Genomic DNA, 21846 nt, shown 5'->3' on the forward strand with positions numbered 1-21846 from the left:
GTCCCAGTCAAAACTGGTTGGGAAAAGGCAAAGTTGTAAAGAAAAGACCAACCTGAAAAAGAAAACAACGAAAAAAGAATTGCAATTAACAACTCTGAGGAGATTGGTATACTTCCCCTATTTGCCCGATGAGTTCTGAAAATGAAAAAAGTTATCCAGGAAACACAGATCTGGCCATCGGTAATTTTGTCACTCTACTATGGTGTAGTAGATCTTGAGTTGCGTTCAGGTGTTTAAAAAATGTTTTTAATCTACCAAACCCGGTCCGTGTCTCTTTTGGTAATTGGATATTACGTTTTGAAACGAGTTTGAAAAACAGAAAAACGGCTGGTTATTTGGTTTTCGTTTTAAAACGGAAAAATCAAAATTGAAATACAGCTTGATTTTCTTGTTTCTTATATGGAACGAATAAGGAAAAGTCCCAAAACAGTTTAATTTTTAATTTTAAATTCTTTAACCAAAATAGAATTTAGCACGAGACAAAAATCGAAAAATGGTCCGTATATTTGTTTTTAGTTACCGGAAGTTCTCCTACTGACCGGGAGATGGCGACAGCTTGACGCCTACACATATGTCTGCCATCCGGTCTTTGTCAGGTGACGTAACACTTGCAAAAGCTGCAGTGCATTGTGGGTCGAATCGCCATTTTGGATGTAAACAACTGAACAGTGATAAACGTCTGCTTTCATTATTGTCTTTGATAAAATGGGACACTCGTGTTGTGTGAAAGGCTGCCATACTAAATCACAAGACAAAAATGGCACTACGACGTAAGATTTTTTCGTTTTCCCACTTGGAAAAGAGGATATGGACAGCAGGTTGAACGAACGAAGCGGCGTCGGATGGCCTTGGTCAGAGCGGTGAGACGGAAGGGCATCACTTTCAACACCATATCTCCCTTCATGCGTGTTTGCTCTCGCCATTTTCATAAAGGCAAGTCAGGTTTTTTTTCCGTTTAAGTATGGATACTGAATGCTGTTTTTTTTGCTTTCTAAAGTCGCTATTTTCTCATTGGCTAACCTTAGCTAGCTAGCTTCAGTTGTAAACTACAGGCAAAGAGAGGGGCAGTGGAAATGGGTTAAACTGTTCGTGATAAATCAGTGTTTATTTAGTCATCGTTCATAAAAACATTACAGAGTGAATGATTTGAAAGATAAACAGCAAAAATGCACAGAAATATTTATCAATGCGTGAGTTTTGTGATCTGATAGGATGGTAGCATTTCTAATTAAGTGGTTACGATTGTGAAATGCCATGGAAACATCCAATCTTACCTAGCTTTCAAAATAAAATGTAACGTGATTGCAGGTGAACCAGCTTATGAAATGATGGAGACTGACCCAGACTGGTCAGTGGTCACCTACATCTGGGACACACATCTGTTACACCGACATACACTGCACGCTCTGCAAGTAGGCGTGAGCAGCTACGGAAAGAGAGACTGCAAGCACCAGAAATGGGGGTCCAGCAGGATGCAAACATTGAAGAGCTGCAGACCAAGGAGAGACCATCTGAGCCTGGTGAAATAAACAGTCACCAACAGAATAAGGAGGGGACACCTGATGCTGGAGAAGAAAATGGTCAGCTACAGACTGAAGAGGGGACACATGAAGCTGAAGAAGGTGATCAGCTAATCACAGAGGATGAGACACACAACACCAGTCAGGATGTGACATTGTGTGTAAAATTGAGGCGTTCGATTGTATGGCCAGGTAGAGACGCTCTGCACACAATTATGCCTCACCAGTTTGTGGAGGCCTTTGGAAACAGAGTGGCAGTGATTATTGACTGTTTTGAAAATTTCACTGCGAAACCATCAAATATGAAAACGTGCCCAAATGTTTTCTAGCAACAAGCACCACCACACTATGAAGTACTTAATAGGTATTACACTCAAGGGAGCCATTTGTTTCTTATCAAATTTGAGAATCCATGTTTAAAGGGTCATCTGAAATGTTTGTCAGAAGTATAAGCTCTTAACAGGAACCATGCCCATAAACATGATTTTTCCATGTGAAGGTGAAGAAGCCAGAATGTTGGATAAGGTTGTCACTGTGTGCTGTGCACTGACAAACCATTGCCCAACAATAGTTTAATACAATTAGTTTTCTTTTTGTAGTATTTGTACAAGCAAAGTTTTTATACGTTTTTAGATGACTTAAACCTGTTTAATAAAGTATGTCAATGACAATTTTGATGTCTTCTTGACTCTCTGCCTCTCAAGTACATAAAGAACCAGTGTTGGTTTTGGTAATGAAAAGTTCTTTACTAATTACATTCAATTTTGTGGAGATTAACACTGAATAGGAAATACGATGTTTGCTAACAAAACGAGAAGCTTTACAGTTTTACTTTTTTTAGATGTATAATTTTTACTAAAATTCTCAAAACAGCAACAACACAATGGTAAACAGAAAATAGCAATACAAGGAAATATAAAGTGTGCATACGAAGTAAAATAACACTAGTTGTAGAATAACGTATTCAAGTAAATTTGTCCCACTTCACATGTCAAGTCCTGCGTTGAGAGAAGTGCACATCTTTACATGGCAATGTCAACACTGAAACAATATATTGTGCACTATACATGAATTTGCATGTCATTATGACAGTTCCTTCACCTGTTTTAGTCATGTGATGTTTAAGATGATATTCAAGGAAGCGCTATATAAGTATAACACCATTTACAATTCAAGTTCAACAATGTTCAAGCATGGTCTATGGTTCAAGTGAGAGCTGTATCATGTTTCTTGGAGGAGCAACGAGAGCAGATCCAAAAGTCTTCTCTAGCGTTCCGTGGTGTCGCAGTCCTGCGGTCGAAATGCTGAGAGATCTGCACCCAGCCATTCGAGAAATGTCCGTGAGCTTCGAGAGATTTATAGTTTAAACTGTTCATATGTGTAAGCAATGATACCGTAAACGAGGTAGTTTGTTATATCCAGCGATGAAGTTGGAGGCAGTAATGTGGCGTCGGAGCTCCATTCTTTTGTAGGGAGGTCGTACGGATCTATATTATTGATAGTCGACAATTTAGCCAAATACCGATCCCTGGCCTCCTTGATAAGTTTGTCCCTGTACGGTATCCTCTCATGCTTGAAGCAAAAAGTTTAAAACGGTTTAAAAACTCACTGCTTCCCTGGCTACTCCTGCTCTGGTTTGTTTACATCCGCGGTACACCCAAAATGGCGCCTGGGGGCGCGTCCGCTAGTTTGGGCACGTGACTGACAAAGACCGACGGATGGCAGGCATATGTGTAGGCGTCAAGCTGTCGCCATCTCCCGGTCAGTAGGAGAACTTCTGGTAACTAAAAACAAATATACGGACCATTTTTCGATTTTTGTCTCGTGCTAAATTCTATTTTGGGTAAAGAATTTAAAATTTAAAAATCACACTGTTTTGGGACTTTTCCTTACTCGTTCTGGATAAGAAGCAAGAAAATCAAGCTGTATTTCAATTTAGATTTTTCCGTTTTAAAACGAAAACCAAATAACCAGCCGTTTTTCTATTTTTCGATTTTTCTATTTATGTAATATCCAATTACCAAAAGAGACACGGACCAAACCCGAGCATGCTGTTACTATTCTGATATTGTTTATGAATTATTTTATTGTCTAGCTTCCTGTTATGAACTCACAACATTTGCTAATATGATTTTTTTTTTCTATGACGGAAAAAGTAAATGTTTGCCCCTCATTGGTTCACGTTACCCTTTTCATTTTTTCTCGCCTGTCTGAGTTTGCACTTTAGATGGGGTAAAGTAAGACACAATACTGTACCACTTTTTTTAGCTAGTTATATTTTCAGTATTATTCACCCTGAATATATTCGGATCCTTTCAATTGCTAGGACACGTTCTAAATTAATGGGAAATATGTCAACTTTACTGGTTTGTTGTTTTAGCTTGCTTGGGGGGGAGAGCAAATGTAAAAAATGTCTCACATTGCCCGTCTACCCTACGGAACTATTATGCGTTGTCTTGTTTCACCCGAATAGCTTTCCCGGCGACCGCCATGATGGCGACCTGCACATGTACTATTTGGAAAGGTCAGTATTGATATGTATCAGCATATTTATTTCAGTACGAATAAAAAAATGACTGACATACATACATATATATATATATATATATATATATAAGTATATTTACATATTTTTTTAACCTTACCGGTGTTGTATTTTATTTCTACTTTTAAACGTAAAGTGTTGATGTTGTAACTGCTATTCCTCTCGGACTGAGTAATCAAAACCCAAGTTTGCATTTGGATTCATAATCTGAATATTGTTGGTAGTGACACCGATGTGTTATAATGATGTGTATGCGTGGCTTTTACAGTAATCGGCGCTCTTTATTGCTTTAAACGCGTAGCTTGCGAAAAGCTCAGTTTGCATTTGCTACAATTTTACAATCAAACTAATTTTAAGCTATATATGTTTCTATAAATTTTGTGAATTTGCTGTTTTTAACCCAATCATTGCTGGTGTCTTTTATCCTAACCTATCCGCCAAGAGCGGAATTGATCAGTAGATTTAGAACTGTGTATAGAATGGAATAGTCCTTTATTGTCGTTATACAACTAAACAATGAAATTGCGGAGCATCTCCCTTTACAGTGCAGGATAAGTTAAAATTTCAAAAGTGACTAGTAAGTGTAAAAGTATAAAATCTAAATAAATATAAAATGTGTACGAGATAGTCCTATGTTCAGGCATTGCAAAAAATCGAAGTGAAATATTATTCAGTATGTTTACCTTTTTCTTCGCCTGTTTGCTATTTTACCTTTATAATCCAGTTGTCAGCAGATGTCAGCGCCAGCTCCTAAACGGCAGTGTTCCCAACTTCCCTGGTTCTTCTGCCAGCAAAATTCCTGTTAGGACTTTGGCTGCTGTCAAGTGAGTTTGTGAGGGACCTTTATTTTTTTTTTTAGATATTCATTTCATGTGTTGGTGTAACTTGCAGCACCCCATTTACTGCTAAAGAAACCCGAAGGGGTGCCATTCGTTTGAGCTACATTCAAGCTAGATGTTGGATGAACCTCTGTTATTAAGGGAGTTGGTATGCTCTATCAGCCTCTGGAGTTATGACACGGAAGGGCTGCCAGTGACGCAATCACTCGAAATTAATATCTCAGTATTTATAAAACAATAGCAGCACAAACGAAATTTTTTACTGCACAAAGTTAGCATAAACGAATGGCACCATTTCGGGTCCATTTTGCAACAATTGGGGATGGGGGCTGCATGACATCATCACTCAGAATTAATACCTCAAAAACATTAGCAGCGCAAACGAACATTTTTACAGCACAAACGTAGCACAAACAATTGACACAATGTTTAGCAATTTTTAATCAAAATGAGGGGCTGGTTGATCCCAGATTGACCGATAAAAGAATTGTGAATATTTCAAAAACAATTGCAGCACAAACAAACAAAAAATTTCAGCACAAGCGAGCACAAACAAATGACATGTTTTTTCTATAAATTTGCATCTGATGGGGGGCCAACTTCACAGGGGTGATTGGACGGGACAATATGTAATCTAGGAAGTTCTGATACCAATCAGAATTTCCTAAATTCCAGGATGCCCCGCACAATCTGGGACTGTTGGCAACCCTACCCACAGGAATAAACATTGTAAAAGTGATTCTGCAGAGAACAATCCTGATTCTGTAGTGAGCAATCCATGATTCTGCGCCCTGAATGTTTTTTCCTGTGGGCATTAAAATATTTTTGTCGATAGATGTACTATTTTAGCCAACTAAGGCTACGTCTACATCAGGACAGATAATTTTCTCCAGGGTATTTTGCTGACTATTTTTATACCTGTCCATACTTCGTTAAAGGTGCGTTTAAGGCCCCCCCCCTGCTTCTGCAAGGTACGCCTGCATTTGCGCAAACTACGCATGCATAAAAAGGAGAATCCTCATGTGTTACGTCACCGCCCGCACGGTTTACCTCTGAACCGGAAACTCATTCCTCGCCCGCGGCAAATTTCGAAATTACTACACCTTCTAGACTGTCATTATTTTGTGATCACTGTTTTTTCCGTGATCGCAATCGAACGCATCATGCTGGAGCAAGAGTGGAAGGGAGAGCACGCTCGGCTTTTACGAGCTGGAGCCAAGTTGTGATTGAAATAAATTTTAATAAAACAATGAAAGCCTGACATCATTACTCGGGATGTTACAATCGATGCTCAGTTGCGCTCTCACCACTTGGAAAATAACAAATAAAAGCATATGTTGTGGCGCTGGGTATATTTCCTGGAAGCCGCAACCAGGCTGCTTGTGCATAAAAGTGGCGATCCTGGAAGTGGAGACAGTTTTGACAGGCAGAAATGCCTTGGGAAAAAAACTGATCGCGCGCTTCTTTGACTGGGGGTACCACACAGGTCACTTTTCGGGGTTTCAGACTATGCTTTTTTATACACAGTACTTGTGTTCGGTCGGCATTGAGTTGGGAGCGGCCAGCCCCGTAGCTGGCTGATGTAAGACAACTCGGGAAACGAGCTCTGTCAAAAACGCTCATCTCCATCTCATCCGCGATTGGAGGACCCCAAATCAGGACTGAATTGAAGCATATTATTGAGACGTAGTTTGAAGGTTCAAGAAAAATGTGTGGAAAAGAAAAGACCAGGAATGCCACGTCGTGATCGTCCGCCTCCATTGTTTACATGCTGTCATGCCGTACTAAAAACAGCGACGGCATGACGTCCCTTGTTGGGTATCCGAATGTTTTACGGTGACAGCAGTCCATATTAGGCGGCACGTAGACGGCGGGTAACATTACCCGCCTATGTTATCCGTCCAACAACTAATCCGGGTAATAGGCATTCTAGTGTGGCCGACATGCCGTATAGTCCAACTAATTACACGTTTAAGGCCATTATCCGTCCTAGTGTAGACGTAGCCTAAGTGCAGGCATGAAAATCTCTCACCTTTCGGCGAAATTCGCCGTTTTGAAGTAAAAAAGGATGACCTACGTGAATCGTGTAGATCCGAGGACAACATTTTTAAGGCGTGTGGGGATGTAGGCATGTGCCGGTTACCTTCACGGTTTACCATGCTATGAAAACGTCGCGGTTACAAAACCACAAAATTTTTCCGTTATACAGTAGTACGTATTCGTTATTTTTCATGTGTCAAAAATGCATCCAGAAGTGGCTTGGCGCGGCAGCGCTTACCCCTTCCCCTGTTTGATGCTGCGTGTCAGTCACGCTATTCCAGCAAACCCAAAAACAAACACTCCAAACACAAGGCGTACTTTTCTTCAATTCATTGATCCCTCAAATCGTGGTAACTGAAATATACCAAATGAATACATTTAAAACGTTGTACAATCGTATTTTTCCACGTGTGAGTAGCTTCAACAGTTTAGCTTCATGAAAAAGTTCGCCAAAACAAAGCACACATTTTCCTTTCAAATTCAACACACAAAGTTACTAAAAACTTAAAAAGACGAATGATAGGCAAGGCTTAACTAGGAGAGCAACTTCATTGAGGTTAATCACAGCCGCTGAGAGGGAAACAAGTTTGAATGCAGGGGAGGAAAAAAGAGAGCGTCAAAGATCGCTAATTACGACAGATGATCTTGTCCTAAGCACAAGTTCACGTTCGCTGGACGAGAAGAGGTCTCACTCCCAATTTTTTTTTTTTTTATATGAATGCATTTGCCAGCATATTGAATTTGGTGAGTAATGGTTTCAATCGTTTTTATATTTTGCGGTATGACAAAGTTACTGCCGTTCGTGGCAGGTTGCGTTGAACACTGCCAGAGCTAGCCAAATCTCCGGTGAAAAAAATAGCCCCCGTTAAGTTAGCGTCAAGCTTGTGTATTTAACGGTAATATAAAAGCAGTGTTGTCAGTAATGCGTTATGTGAGTAATGTGTAACTGTAATCTGATTACTTTCTTTCAGTAAAGCGCTGTCTAACGCGTTCATTTTTCTAAATCAGTAATTTGATTAAAGTTAATTTCCTTGATGCCTGTGCGTTACTATTTTGTTATTGCCCCATAATGTATGTAGAATGAAGAATACTTTAGTCATGGGAGTGACATCACATGTCACATTTTCTAATCAGGGATGGAAAAAAAAAACAGGTCACGTGTATTACCATGATGTGTGAGCGCTGGGAGTTTGCGGCCAAAACAACATAGCTTTGCTACGTCGCCAGGATGCAATGAAATAGGCAGGAGATATACTACAAACTGCTGCATTTGCACACTGGAAACACAGCCATTACGTCACATTTTTGTCCAGTAAAGATGACAAAAATAGCTCCGTGCGCTGCGAACTTTGCGCTGGCTCAAAAAGACTGTTGACCGCTAAAAGCATCCAATTCAAGCACCACTTGGAATTACAGCACAACAGGTAACAAGACAGCCAGGACTTTTTGATACTGCTCGTGCTCAATCCTCGGTTCAAGCTCAGTTGTTGTTGAAGGTTTTGAAAGCTTAGGTTAAAGAAATTCTAAATATCCATCTTGCCTCCTCAGCTGTAGTTTTGGCTAAGCAAAGCAAACAGCTGTCTCTAAGGTGCTATAGTCAAACGATCTGTTCGAAAAATAATTTGGACTCATTAGGAAATACTTTGAAGGATTCTTGTTCATTTCATTCATTTTTGTTGTTTGTTTTATTGCTCTAAAACCTTTATTGACAACATTTTAATGGCCATATTCAATGGTCTTTATTTTAAAGGGGAAGTTCAGATTTTTTTTACATTAGGCTTAATCTTTGAGTTAGCCGGGTTTTAATTAGTCCTTGGAGTTGATTTGAACAAATTCTGTGACAGTTTGCCAGTTATTTGTTAGTTTCAGGGCTCCTGAGTGGCTAAGCTAGCGCTAGTCATTGGTGGTTGAAATCAACTCCTTCAGGTAATTAAACCCCCGCTAACTCGAATATTAAGCCTTATGTGAAAAATTGTCAAATTCGCGTCATGTAGGACGTTTCGCCGATGGAGGACATTTTGGCAGAACGCCGGAACATATTTCCTCTACACCCTTCTCATCTTTTTAACCCCTGACCCATTTTCATGCCTGTAAATGTGAGTATCCCAAAGTACCTGGCCTTTCTCATCATGTCATTAATATCCATTATCACATGCACCTGTGCTTGAGTCTAATAGTGTCTATGTTTGTGGGTATAAGCGACATCACAAAAGGGCTGTGCCCGTAAACTGTATCATTTTTTGGGTGTTTAAACATTATTTTCTCCATTATAAGAGGTCTAAGAAATTTGCAGTTTACATACTTAAAGTGCCTATGACAGCAAAAAGCATGTTTATTTCATACTTCACGTGGTATTTTATGCTCCTGAACGAAGTGGACCGCTTGGATGTGTGTGGAAGCAATCGATTTATATGTTAAATTTTTTGAATCCCGAGCCATGAAAGTTCATCACTTCCTGGATTAAGGAAGTGACGTCACCCGGGTCAGCATTTTATAATACAGCATTGCTGAATAGCATGCAGTTGGACTGTGGATTCAGCTGATTTTGCGGATTAATTCGTTTATTTTTCACATCACGCTAGCAAAATGTGCTGCAGCTTTTTGCTGCTGCACCATGGAGAGGCGTGAGCCTTTTTGAGTTTCCCGTTCACCGTGGAGATTGGCCAAAACAAGTCAGACTGTGGGACCATTGGACTTAAAAGGAAGTGAGTAAACTACGTGTTTTGTATTATGTCAAATACTGGGATCATGGCACACATTTTAATAAGGAGGTGGCTTGCATTTTGTGGCTGACAATGCTCCTTGTCCACCGAGAAGGCCACTCGGCCGATGACCGGCAGCTTGTCACACACCCACCTCGGTCCTCTTCGTGTGCCTGCCGAGAGAGCGCTAAACTCAGTTTATGCTCGTGCAGTCCCCACTCTCATCTGCGGTTCTCCATATCGTCCAGACTTCCAGCCCCCTCTCTACCCTCTTCGTGTGCCCGGCAATAGACCAGTATCCTCGGGTTGGGCTCGGGCAGGCACGCGCTCCTCCGACATCATTCTCGGCCATTCTCCAGCTTCTTCCCCGGCAACGAGCACTCCTGCCCGTGGCAGGGGTACGATGTGCCGAAACTTACTCGCCGCTGGAGGCTGGCAGATAGGTGAAGGCTGCCACCCTCGCCGCCGTGTGTGACATGAGTTGGGGTAGTTTTATGTTATTTTTCGTTTTCGAAAGCCGAAAAAGATTGGAACAGCTCGGCGGTCCTTCTCCAGCTTCTTCCACGGCAACGAGCACTCTTGACATGGCAGGGGAACGAAAAGCTCTAACTTGCTCGCCGCTGGGAGGTGTGCCAATCGGTAAAGACAACCCACCCCGCCACTGCGGAACATGATCCAGGGTAGTTTTGTGTTATTTTTTGTTTTCGAAAGGCGTCAAAAAGACTTGGAAACGCCACTCGATACGGGTTAGCATGTCAACTAGCTGTCACGCCTCCTGTTTTGTTTAAGCTCTTTCCTCTGTCTCCGAAGCCGGGGAAGGGGAATGACATAACCAGGACTAACTCTGCAGGCATAAAATACCATTCGGGAGGTGCAAGAAGTCGACAGTTTTGACCATTATGCAGTAATTTTGCCCTGTCGTACGGAATAAATGCATTTATAATATTTCATATTCCATTTAGCACAAGACTGTTATTTGTCATGACCATACCATTTATTTGGCATTTAGGAAAAAATAGGTTTAAAAAAATCCTGTAAAAATATTGGAGTAGAGATTGAAACAATGACACTTTGCTGCTCTCTTTGTCGCAGTTCCCTCGTTCTGAATAATTCCCCCTCAATGGGTTGAATTGTAAATCAGATGAAATCATGACCCTGCCGACGTCATCCTCCAGCTGGGGAGCTTTATGATGTTTGGCGGGGCTAAACGGCAGATTAAAAGACTAATTTCTCATCATCAGTGCTTTGCCAAATTGTTGCATATAGTCGAATCGTCTCAGTATGATTCTAATTCACATAATAATGTGTTGAAATTCGCCCCCAGCCCAGACGCACCTGGGAACAGCACCAGCCTAAACAAGTGCCGCTCGGCTGACGCTGCTCCGCGTGCGTCCGCCGGGAAGGCCGAATCTCGCGCGTCCTCTTATTTTAACCCTTTGTACTGACTCCATGTTTCAAAAGCTTGAAGAACACTCACCGAAAACAGGTTGACAATTTATTCGTCGACAATGGTAAAAACAAGGCAAAAACAGACGACGGAGGGACAATTCTGGATCCAAAACAAGGCTAAATGTTTCCGAGCAGAAAAAAATCTGTGTTATCTCAGTGTCCAGTCTTTTTAAAGTCTTTGCTGAAGCGGGCCTTGTCGAAGGCGTTTCTGGGCGTTGCTTTTGGGTCATCCCCTCTGTGGCCGGTTTTGGGCGGCTTAGGTTCGTGTGCGGATTGGGACGCCCGTTATCAACTTTGCTGTCCGGGCTGGTTGTACTTGTTTTAGGACAAAGCGCTTTGTCCTTGGAGTTTGCTGGGAGAGCTGATTGCCAGAGTTGGTGCGTCAATCTTGTGATAAGACGGCATCTCTTCTATTTCTTCTCATTAAACTATGGTGTTCTATTTATATTAGTAGTGTAGTCCTACCGTAAATATGAAAATGATATTATTTCCTGATTAATTATATTACGTGTGTTAGAGTAATGCAAACAGTTAGACGGTGCCTACAAAAACCTGTACCATATGTATGTGTTAGACTATATATGTGTTAGACTAATGCAAACAATTATATGGTGTGTGCGATGATGATATCCTTTCCCCTTCAAATGCTATTTAAGATTTTTTTTTTTTTTTTTTTAATGCTCTCACAGGCGCTTTAAATACGTTGAGCAATTGACTGTTCTGATTTTGCGGAAGCTGTTGCAGTCAGCAGAAAATTCCGCTATTAGGCATCTTACTTTTGGGACTTGTTAATTGTGGGCAGACGTACTATAACATAGACCATGTAAACCATCAGACCCTTTTTTTCCTGAAATAGTTTTATTTGCTTGGTGTGCCAAAAGAATCCGCAAATTAGAAGTCTTGAAAATGCAGACATTCTTTCCCTGAATTCCATGAAGACTCACTAATACAGTTCTTTAAATATAGACACATAACGCAAAACCAACAAATATTTAAACACAAAAATGATTCAACCAAACCACCTAGCTCAACACTAACATGTTTTTTGTTCTCAGGGTGTCAAAAAAAGGAAAGAAAGAAAATCCGGCACCTCCTGAAGTGAAGAAAGAGAAGAGGGTGGTGGACGACTCAGAGCGACACAAGCCTTATGGGAAGACTGCATGGGCGCCTGTGGACGATGTCTACATACTGAGGTACTACCCCAGAACCATCTACAGTGCCGCTGATGCGATACACCTGCTGAAGAGCTTCCAAGTATTGGACTTCACTCCCTGCGACCAACCCGTCTACGTGGACCTCAAACTGGACATGAAACTGGAGAAAAAGGTGATCCATGGTCTTAAGTTGATTCTTGCTTAATTACTCCAGAACTAAATTTAGACTTAAAGATGAATTTTCAATCAGTTCTGACGCTCCCCAAAAGTTCCTGCTGCTCTCAAGGTTACTAACTTTGTATTTTTTCATCCAGAAAATGATCGACCAGTTTGTAAGCACGGTGCATCTTCCACACCCTTTCAGTAAAGACGTGAACAAAGTTTTGGTTTTTACTGAGGTAAGGACTTTTTCTTTTGTACATCTTTAACTTAGACTTGACTTACAAGTGCCCAACCAACCAGATTTTTGACTGAAGAGTTGTCGGTTGGTTGGTTTGGAGTCCCGAGCAAGCTTCAGATAAGCCTTCGCCCGATGACAGTGATGAAGCAAATAAAATAGTCCCCAGGTTACGAACGAGTTCTGTTACTACGCTGGCGGTGTAACCTAAATTTCCGCGTATATTGGAATCAACCATTTAAGTACCCCCAAATACCCGCCAGATCTCAAAATAACTAACCAGAAACATGTATTATTGTACTGTTCTCGCAAAGACGTTGGAGCTAAGTCTTAGCTAGACAGCGAGCTAAGCTACGAAATGACGATGTCAGACGTCCGTGGGGTTTGCTGACTTTGGTCAGCTGCTCATGACATAAACACTTGCAGAATGTAACTGAAATAAAAATGACATTAAATCAGTTTCACCTTAAACAACAGCAATTCAAATTTTCGTTTCTCACTAGCTGCTGATACAGCAAACGATTAGCATGTATCAGTTAGCGTCAGCACATCATCAAAAACAATCACATAAAGTTCCCCGAAGTGTTTCACCACAATGGAAACTGCACAATAAATAGTATGAAAGGTGTTATATACAGGTGCTGCCTCTGTGGATGCATCACAAACAACAAATGTGTACGCCGTCTTGCAGCTGTATAACGTTTCACTCTCTCGGCTGCGCGACTTCTTCGTGGGTGCAATTGCGCTCTTCCTCGTGTGTGTGCATGCGCTCTTTTTCTTGTGGTCAAATACGTTCTTCTTCGTGTGTACATGTGATCTTATTCACGTGCGGAAGTATTACATGTTCTATGCTTCCTGCGGCAAAAAAAGGCATGCATCACTAAACAAAAGTAAGCATTATTTAAAAAAAAAAAAAAAAAACGACTGGAGACAAAACGGCGAACGAGTCTCCGGCGTCGTAAAGTCAAAATCACATGAGTCGGGTACGTCGTAACTTGAGGACTGCGTATAGTCATATTTTTTATTTAAAACATCCAACCGTCCCATCATCTGCCGCTTATTCAGCAGCAGCTTTAGCATGTGACAGTAAAATTGTCATTTTTTTGTTCGTGGATGGAACCGTTTCATTTGATATAAAAGTAAACTGAATGAATGCTACCAAATGAACTAACTTGCAAGTCCAAACATTTGAATCATAAATGAATCTGTTCAAGTGCCTGCTTCTAAGATGATTTTGTTTTTGCCTCAGGATGCTGCTCAAGCTAAAGTGGCTGTGGAAGGCGGAGCCACGTTTGTGGGTGGGGCGGAGCTCATCCAGCAGGTGACTTTTTAATCCTCTTTTCACAATGGAAATGACATGTGAGTTTAGACCACCCAAAGCAGGGGCATCACTGGACCAAATACAATACTGGGGCACTGGCGAGCGAGCAATTCTCTCTCGTTTTTTTTTTTTTTTTTTTTTGTTAGCACTTATCTATTGTAAAAAGTCAGAAAACTGCTTTAAACTATATATGACCAAACCAAAATCCATGTTTCTGTTAAAAAAAAAAAGTTACTTTTTTTGTTTTTCAGCCATCAGTATTTTAAGTCAAAATTGGGACATCCGTTGTTGATAGTCACTTCACCTCTGCTCATGCTCATCAACTTCCATCTCTCCTGTATGCTGCTGCTCTACTTTGTCTGGACAGAAATGGGAATATATCACTTGAACTGTTAAGCAATTAACCAGTGTTTCTCAACTGGTAGGTCGTGACCTAAAATAGGTTTATGTTGCCAAGGTGGGTTACCTAACTTCCTGTAGCTCTCTCATTCCTATAATAATAATAATAATAATAATGATAATAACAATCACCAGTATCAACATGGTAAGCTGGAAATAGCTAAATTAAACTGAAAACGTAACAAAGTTAAATTGCTAGTGGATCGTGGAGCCAAGGATGAGAGTGCATCGTCCATCTTTGTAAATGTGTGATTTATTTTGTTGCCGATGTTAGGGTCCGCAACTGTGAAAACAAGATTTGTACCTCAAAGCAGGAAACAGTGGAGGGAAGCGTTCAAGGGTTTATTAAATATAAACATTAATACACGCGATCGCTGAAAAGGGGGAATAACACAATCAGAGTCCATGACAGAAAGTCGACGGGGATCAATAATACTAACCTAAGCGGAAGGCAGAGAGGCAATTAGACAACAAAGCAAATACACTCAAATACCAGCATAATGTAGGGGATTTCAAAGCAAGGGTGGCAAAGGTGTCGAATGGCGCGCAGCAAGTTAATATCTCTGCACCCTTCTTTTGGATCGCACGGGCTTAAATGCAGTCTAGATGAGCTTGAATTGGTTGCTGTTAGGACGTCGGGAAGGTTCCTACAACACTATGTACAAACACTCTGTAACAAAACACGATTTGACTAACATTGTGACAACCAATGCCAACCAAAAATGACATAATGTCCGGTTATAAAATCATGCCAGCAGCCGTCCCCGCCCAAAGGTTGCCAGTGGGCAACATGGGACAAGTCTTTGAAAATGTCCAACCCACGTCATTCCCGAGATATCTCTACATGCGGGAAAGCAATGACAAGAATAAATCCCGCGTCACCTTACACGGGAATTTACCGGGATATGTTTGGGAAAGGTTTTTAAGTTTAACAGTCTATCATTAAATCCCAAGAGAGCTCATGCAGAAACTTCAGCAATCGCTGCCATGTTGAGAAGGAAGGAGCAATAGCTTGACTCATTCAACTCAATTAAATTTATTTTCATTGGTGCTCAAAAAAATACATGAGAAAAATAAAAAATATGTATCAGAAATGAGCTGTCTTTTTCAGATCTTGGATGACGAGATTGTGGCCGACTTTTATATAGCCGTGCCGGAAATACTGCAGAAACTAACGCCTCTCAAAAATAAACTAAGAAAGAAGTTTCCCAAGAGCAAGAGAGGTGGGTTCAAACGTCTTGGCATCTTTTTTTAATTCTTTGACACACACGGTGGTTTCTTTTCAGGTTCTGTCGGCGTGAACATTCCGAAAATGTTGTCGCTTTTTCGTACGGGTCACGAGTACGCTGTTGAGAGTGAGTGCTACGTCCGGACGCAAGTGGCCACGGTAGGTTGTTGTGCTGTAATAGTAAAGACAAGTAGGCGGAGCTTGTTGAGAAATTTTCCCCCGCTTTCCTACAGCTGGACTTTTCAACTGAGCAAATCCTCGCCAACCTGGAAACAGTTCTGATAGACGTCTGCTCACATCGGCCTGCTGATATGGGTAAAAGAAATAATAATAATAATAATGAATGAGTAATTAATAAAGCATGTTGTTTTACATCAGTGTCATAAGAACATGTTAAACCAGTAATAGCATTCCAATAGAATGTAAGTAAACAAATTTGACCTTACTTTAAAGTATAAATCGACCAGTATGGATTTTTCAGGACTGATACCGATTATTGGTAGTTAGAGGGGGCAATAACTGATTTTTGGAGCCGATATTTATTTGCAGTAAAAGTGTAAAAATTGAATAATGCAAACACTTAATTGAAATGCTCAAAGCATGTTAATTGAATCACACAAATAGAAAATAATACCTATAGACCCCAATCACCAACGTCACACAATCACGTGATCGCTGTATTGTGCTGCCATATTGTCCGTCATTTTGTGTCCGTATTGTCAATGATCGTGGTTTCTAAAGGTGGATTCACTTGCAAATTATGGAAGCCCCGGTGCTTTCAGATGCTGTAAACTCATTGGATGAGTTGCATAAAAGCCGTTATTTGGAAATGCTTCGGTCGATCCAGTCGGCAGATCCATATTTGATCCCCAAACCAATGTTTCCTCCCGTCCGGTCCCGTCGCGTGCGTCAGAGCTCGTCCTGAGACCACAAAATTTCCAATCATACTCCAGTTTATGTCACGATGAGGAGTCGGGTACCCAAAATCGGCACCGGCCCAGCTATAAACCGACATTTGGTCAGCTGAGCGTCACCGTTGTCTCGATTGTAAAATCAAACTTGATCAACAACGGGCCGGTGCGTGCCGAAAAATAGCTGCCCCGTATGAAATGTCCCCCCTGACGGGAGCGCTTATTATTTATAGACGTGAAAACATCAAATGTTTTCATGGACCCATTACAGTAATGGATTTATGACTGTAAGATCAGTTTTAAACAATTAAATTACACAAAATATTAGTACTGTATTTTAGTAACAAATTGTGGACTGGGCCACATAACCATCTTTGAACAGAAATGTATTAGTTTACATTCTACAGGTTTTCACGACCATATCCCAATGACAATCACACAGGTATGACATTTATTAGTTCAAGCAGAGTGAAATAATACATATTCACGGTACAAGAAAGTCGTTTCCGTGTGGGCGCTCCCGTCAGGGGGGGCATTTTTCGGCACAACACCTGTTGTTGCGCTCACCTTCTTGCTGCGCGACCGTGGTGACAAGCTTCGTAGTCTCCGTCTGATGACGTCTGCGATCGTGTTGGCATCATATTGATGTTTTCGCCGCTGTCTAACGGCTGTCGACACAAACGCATCATGGACCGAGATTAACAAACCGTGCTGCTTTAGAGATTTGCCCTTTTAACAATGGACACACAGCAACTTCTAAAATGACCGTTTATCTTCTCTGTTACTGCAACCAACCGCCACACATGCCTTCACCATTTTGATTAATCAATGTTGACGATTGTCAGGAAGGTTTTTGGATTCGTTTACTAGGCGGTGATTCCTTAGACAAGCAGAAAAACACGCAGTAATAGGAGGAATGTACGTAGCGGTAATATGTAAAGACGATGAGCTGACTGACAATATGGCGGCACCAGTCAGGGGGGCGGAGTTGTGACGTCACGTGATTGTGGTCTATTAATAGGGAGTGGCATAGTTCAGTGGTAGTTGTTCCCCAACCCAGAGCTGGTGGGTTCGATTCTCTGCCTTGATGACCTCATCTCGTTATCCTTGAGCAAGATATTAAACCCCTCGTTGCTCCTGGTGCTGCGTCACCAGTAGGTAGATGAGGATATAGTGTGATGCGCTTTGAGGGCCTTTAAAAGGTGGAAAGGCGCAATACAAGTGGAACTTCATTTACCATTACCATTTAACCAATTTAGAGGACAGGGTGACAGGAGAGGCGCGGCTGCATCTGAGCTGAAATAGCTTAGTTTTAAGCTGTTTTTTCCGCTAGTTTAAATGCGATAAAATCAGTTTTTTATTTTTTATTTTTACAATGCTCTTAACAGATCGTTCAAACACATATTTCACCAAAAAAAAGTTAAATATACCAATAAACTAAATTACGAATGCATAAAAAAACATATTTGCTCAAACAAAACCTTATGTTGGTCTTAATAGGGGGCCGATGGATTCAGCCATGTTATATGAGTTATGGAGTTTTGGACACTCGGGTGAAGAGAGGGGCGGAGCTGTCAACCGATCACCACCTGGTGGTGTGTTGGCTCCGATGGCGGGGGAAGATGCTGGCCAGACCTGGCAGGCCCAAACGTATTGTGAGGGTCTGCTGGGAACGTCTGGCAGAATCCCCTGTCAGAAAGAGTTTCAACACCCACCTCCGGCAGAACTTCTCCCTTGTCCCGGGGGAGGTGGGGGACATTGAGTCCGAGTGGGCCATGTTCCGCACCTCCATTGTTGAGGCGGCCGATCAGAGCTGTGGCCGTAAGGTGGTTGGTGCCTGTCGTGGCGGCAATCCCCGAACCCACTGGTGGACACCAGAGGTAAGGGATGCCGTCAAGCTGAAGAAGGAGGCCTATCGGGCCTTTTTGGCCTGTGGGACTCCGGAGCCAGCTGACAGGTACCGGCTGGCCAAGCGGACTGCGGCCTCGGCAGTCGCCGAGGCAAAAACTCAGACATGGGAGGAGTTCGGTGAGGCCATGGAAAACGACTTCCGGACGGCTTCGAGGAAATTCTGGTCCACCATCCGGCGTCTGAGGAGAGGAAAGCAGTGCACTATTAACACTGTGTATAGTGAAGATGGTGTACTGCTGACCTCGACTCGAGACGTCGTGAGTCGGTGGAGAGAATACTTCGAAGCCCTCCTCAATTCCACCGACACACCTTCCTTTGAGGAAGCAGAGTCTGGGGACTCTGAGGTGGGCTCTTCGATCTCTGGGGTTGAAGTCACTGAGGCGGTTGGTAAGCTCCTCGGTGGCAAGGCCCCGGGGGTGGATGAGATCCGCCCGGAGTTCCTAAAGGCTCTGGATGTTGTAGGGCTGTCATGGCTGACACGCCTCTACAACATCGCGTGGACATCGGGGACAGTGCCTCTGGATTGGCAGACCGGGGTGGTGGTCCCCCTTTTTAAAAAAGGGGGACCGGAGGGTGTGTTCCAATTATAGAGGAATCACACTCCTCAGCCTCCCCGGTAAAGTCTATTCAGGGGTACTGGAGAGGAGGGTCCGTCGGGAAGTCGAATCTCGGATTCAGGAGGAGCAGTGTGGTTTTCGTCCCAGCCGTGGAACAGTGGACCAGCTCTACACCCTCAGCAGGGTCCTCGAGGGTGCATGGGAGTTCGCCCAACCAGTCTACATGTGTTTTGTGGATTTGGAGAAGGCGTTCGACCGTGTGCCTAGGGGAATCCTGTGGAGGGTGCTCCGGGAGTACGGGGTACCGAGCCCCTTGGTAAGGGCTGTTCGGTCCCTGTACGACCGGTGTCAGAGTCTGGTCCGCATTGCCGGCAGTAAGTCGAATTTGTTCCCAGTGAGGGTTGGACTCCGCCAAGGCTGCCCTTTGTCACCGATTTTGTTCATAATTTTTATGGATAGAATTTCTAGGCGCAGCCAAAGCGTTGAGGGGGTCCGGTTTGGTGACCTCAGCATTGAATCTCTGCTTTCTCCAGATGATTTAGTGCTGTTGGCTTCATCAAGCCGTGACCTCCAACTCTCACTGGAGCGGTTCGCAGCTGAGTGTGAAGCGGTTGGGATGAAGATCAGCACCTCCAAATCCGAGACCATGGTCCTCAGTCGGAAAAGGGTGGAGTGCCCTCTCCGGGTCGGGGATGAGATCCTGCCCCAAGTGGAGGAGTTCAAGTATCTTGGGGTCTTGTTCACGAGTGACGGTAGGAGGGAGCGGGAGATCGACAGGCGAATCGGTGCGGCGTCTGCAGTAATGCGGACTCTGCACCGGTCCGTAGTGGTGAAGAAGGAGCTGAGCCGAAAGGCAAAGCTCTCGATTTACCAGTCGATCTACGTTCCTACCCTCACCTATGGTCACGAGCTTTGGGTCGTGACCGAAAGAACAAGATCCCGGATACAAGCGGCCGAAATGAGTTTCCTCCGCAGGGTGTCCGGGCTCTCCCTTAGAGATAGGGTGAGAAGCTCGGTCATCCGGGAGGGACTCGGCGTCGAGCCGCTACTGCTCCGCGTAGAGAGGAGCCAGCTGAGGTGGCTCGGGCATCTGGTTCGGATGCCTCCCGGACGCCTCCCTGGAGAGGTGTTCCGGGCATGTCCCACCGGTGGGAGGCCCCGGGGACGACCCAGGACACGCTGGAGAGACTATGTCTCTCGGCTGGCCTGGGAACGCCTTGGGATCCCGCCGGAGGAGCTGGTTGAAGTGGCTGGGGAGAGAGAAGTCTGGGCTTCCCTGTTAAAGCTGCTGCCCCCGCGACCCGACCCCGGAACAAGCAGAAGATAATGGATGGATGGATGGATATATGAGTTATGTCGATTCACTGTGGAGCGGGACAATCTAAGATGCTCTCATTTGGTTGCCTAAAATAGTACTGGTATTAAAAATATCTGACAACAGCTATTTTGCCTACTTCTGAGAAATATTGGCTATTATTGACCACCAGGAGGCAGTAGGATGAAATCATAAAAGTATGAAGAAGACAGTCTGAACTTAGGTGGTGTACACCCTGTACTGCTTGCTAGGTTATTAGCTAGGTTATTAGACATCAAATACAGCAAATATTAGTAAGATAAACAGAAATGTTACAGTTAAAAGCATATTTCTGGTGTAAAAAATAAATAAATAAATCAGGAAAATCTGGTTGTGAGGAAAAATTATTTTGGGGGAGGGTTCAATTAAAAAATGACATACTGAAAATAGTACTGTTTAAAAAAAACCTTTGATTTTATCCTGAAAAAAAAAAAATAGACAAAAACTATCCTGAATATTAATCATACAATATTAAAAAGACTAAAATTTACAAATATAGTACAATAAAATGAAAAGAAAAACAACATCTTTAGCTAACTAATTAATAAACAATTGCAGAGAAAGTGGTTTGAACATTTAGATGCCATTTTTCCCTCCTTTACTCTTCTCTTCTTTCCTCAATCTGGTTTAGGGCCCTTCATCGAACGTGCCATCCTTACGAGTCAAACCAGTGAGGCGCTGTGGTTCAACAGTGAAGAACTCCTACCAAAAACGAATCAAGACGAGAAAGAACAATAACGTCCTCCCATGTATAAATTGTAATTATTAGTAATAAACATTTTGTGAAAGGGCTTCAAGGAATCCAATCCCTTCCATCGTTAGCCACCAGGGAGCAGTATTGCTCCTACATGAAGATGAGGTTTCCTACCACTTGTTGCTGCTAAAATATGCATCAATTTTGATTTTTCTGTTTTGTTTCATTTTATTATTATTATCTGCAAATTATCCACGGCTTTGTATCTGAATGGGTGGTCAAGATATTTAAAAAAAAAAAAAAAATCTGAGTTTGATGCTATTGTCCTAAAAGCCACAGTAATAATCATTCTGCTAATCACCCTTCGGTCCTAGCACAACTCAAGCTACCAACTGCCAACGGCAGCCTGCCAAATAGTTAGCTGGGATAGGCTCCAGCTTCACTGTGACTCTCGTGAGGATAAGTGATTTGCAAATTGAATTAATAAATAATACTCGGAAGGTTTCTGTTTTTGAGTATGTAGTCATGCAAATAAACACAATGATTAATGGCATTTGCAATCGTTGTTATACAGTTTTAATCATAGGAAGACTGGGGCAATGTGATCCTTGTTTTTTTTTTTTTTTTTTTTTTTTTTTTTTTTTTAACATTTGCTCTCCTCCAAGCAAGCTAAAACAACAGTAAAAATGTTTTCCATTAATTTAGAATATTTCCTAGCAATGGAAATTATCAGAATGTACAGTACTCATGATGACTAGTATTGAAAATATAACTAGTTGAAAAAAGTGGTGGTGTACTTTAAACCATCTAAAATGCAAACTGACT

At 42.3% G+C, this 21846-nt stretch overlaps 1 protein-coding gene across 1 annotated transcript; it reads left to right on the forward strand.

The window, feature by feature from the left end:
* The first annotated feature begins 3223 nt into the window (after window positions 1-3223).
* mrpl1 (mitochondrial ribosomal protein L1) lies at window positions 3224-21618 on the forward strand. The gene is made up of 10 exons (XM_057832967.1): window positions 3224-3281; window positions 3994-4044; window positions 4790-4889; window positions 12151-12421; window positions 12564-12647; window positions 13896-13967; window positions 15478-15589; window positions 15653-15753; window positions 15828-15909; window positions 20959-21618. Exons 1-10 carry the CDS (start codon window positions 3239-3241, stop codon window positions 21063-21065), a joined length of 1023 nt encoding a protein of 340 aa, XP_057688950.1. The 5' UTR covers window positions 3224-3238; the 3' UTR covers window positions 21066-21618.
* Window positions 21619-21846: the final 228 nt, after the last annotated feature.

Source organism: Corythoichthys intestinalis, chromosome 3 (genome assembly GCF_030265065.1).
Source record: "Corythoichthys intestinalis isolate RoL2023-P3 chromosome 3, ASM3026506v1, whole genome shotgun sequence".
NCBI classification, from domain to species: domain Eukaryota; kingdom Metazoa; phylum Chordata; class Actinopteri; order Syngnathiformes; family Syngnathidae; genus Corythoichthys; species Corythoichthys intestinalis.

Coding starts and splice junctions, on each gene's coding strand:
- mrpl1 (XM_057832967.1), top strand. CDS start 3,239: ATGGCAGGCATATGTGTAGGCGTCAAGCTGTCGCCATCTCCCG. Junction 3,282..3,993: donor CAAGCTGTCGCCATCTCCCG/GTCAGTAGGAGA, acceptor TCACCCGAATAG/CTTTCCCGGCGACCGCCATG. Junction 13,968..15,477: donor GGGCGGAGCTCATCCAGCAG/GTGACTTTTTAA, acceptor TGTCTTTTTCAG/ATCTTGGATGACGAGATTGT.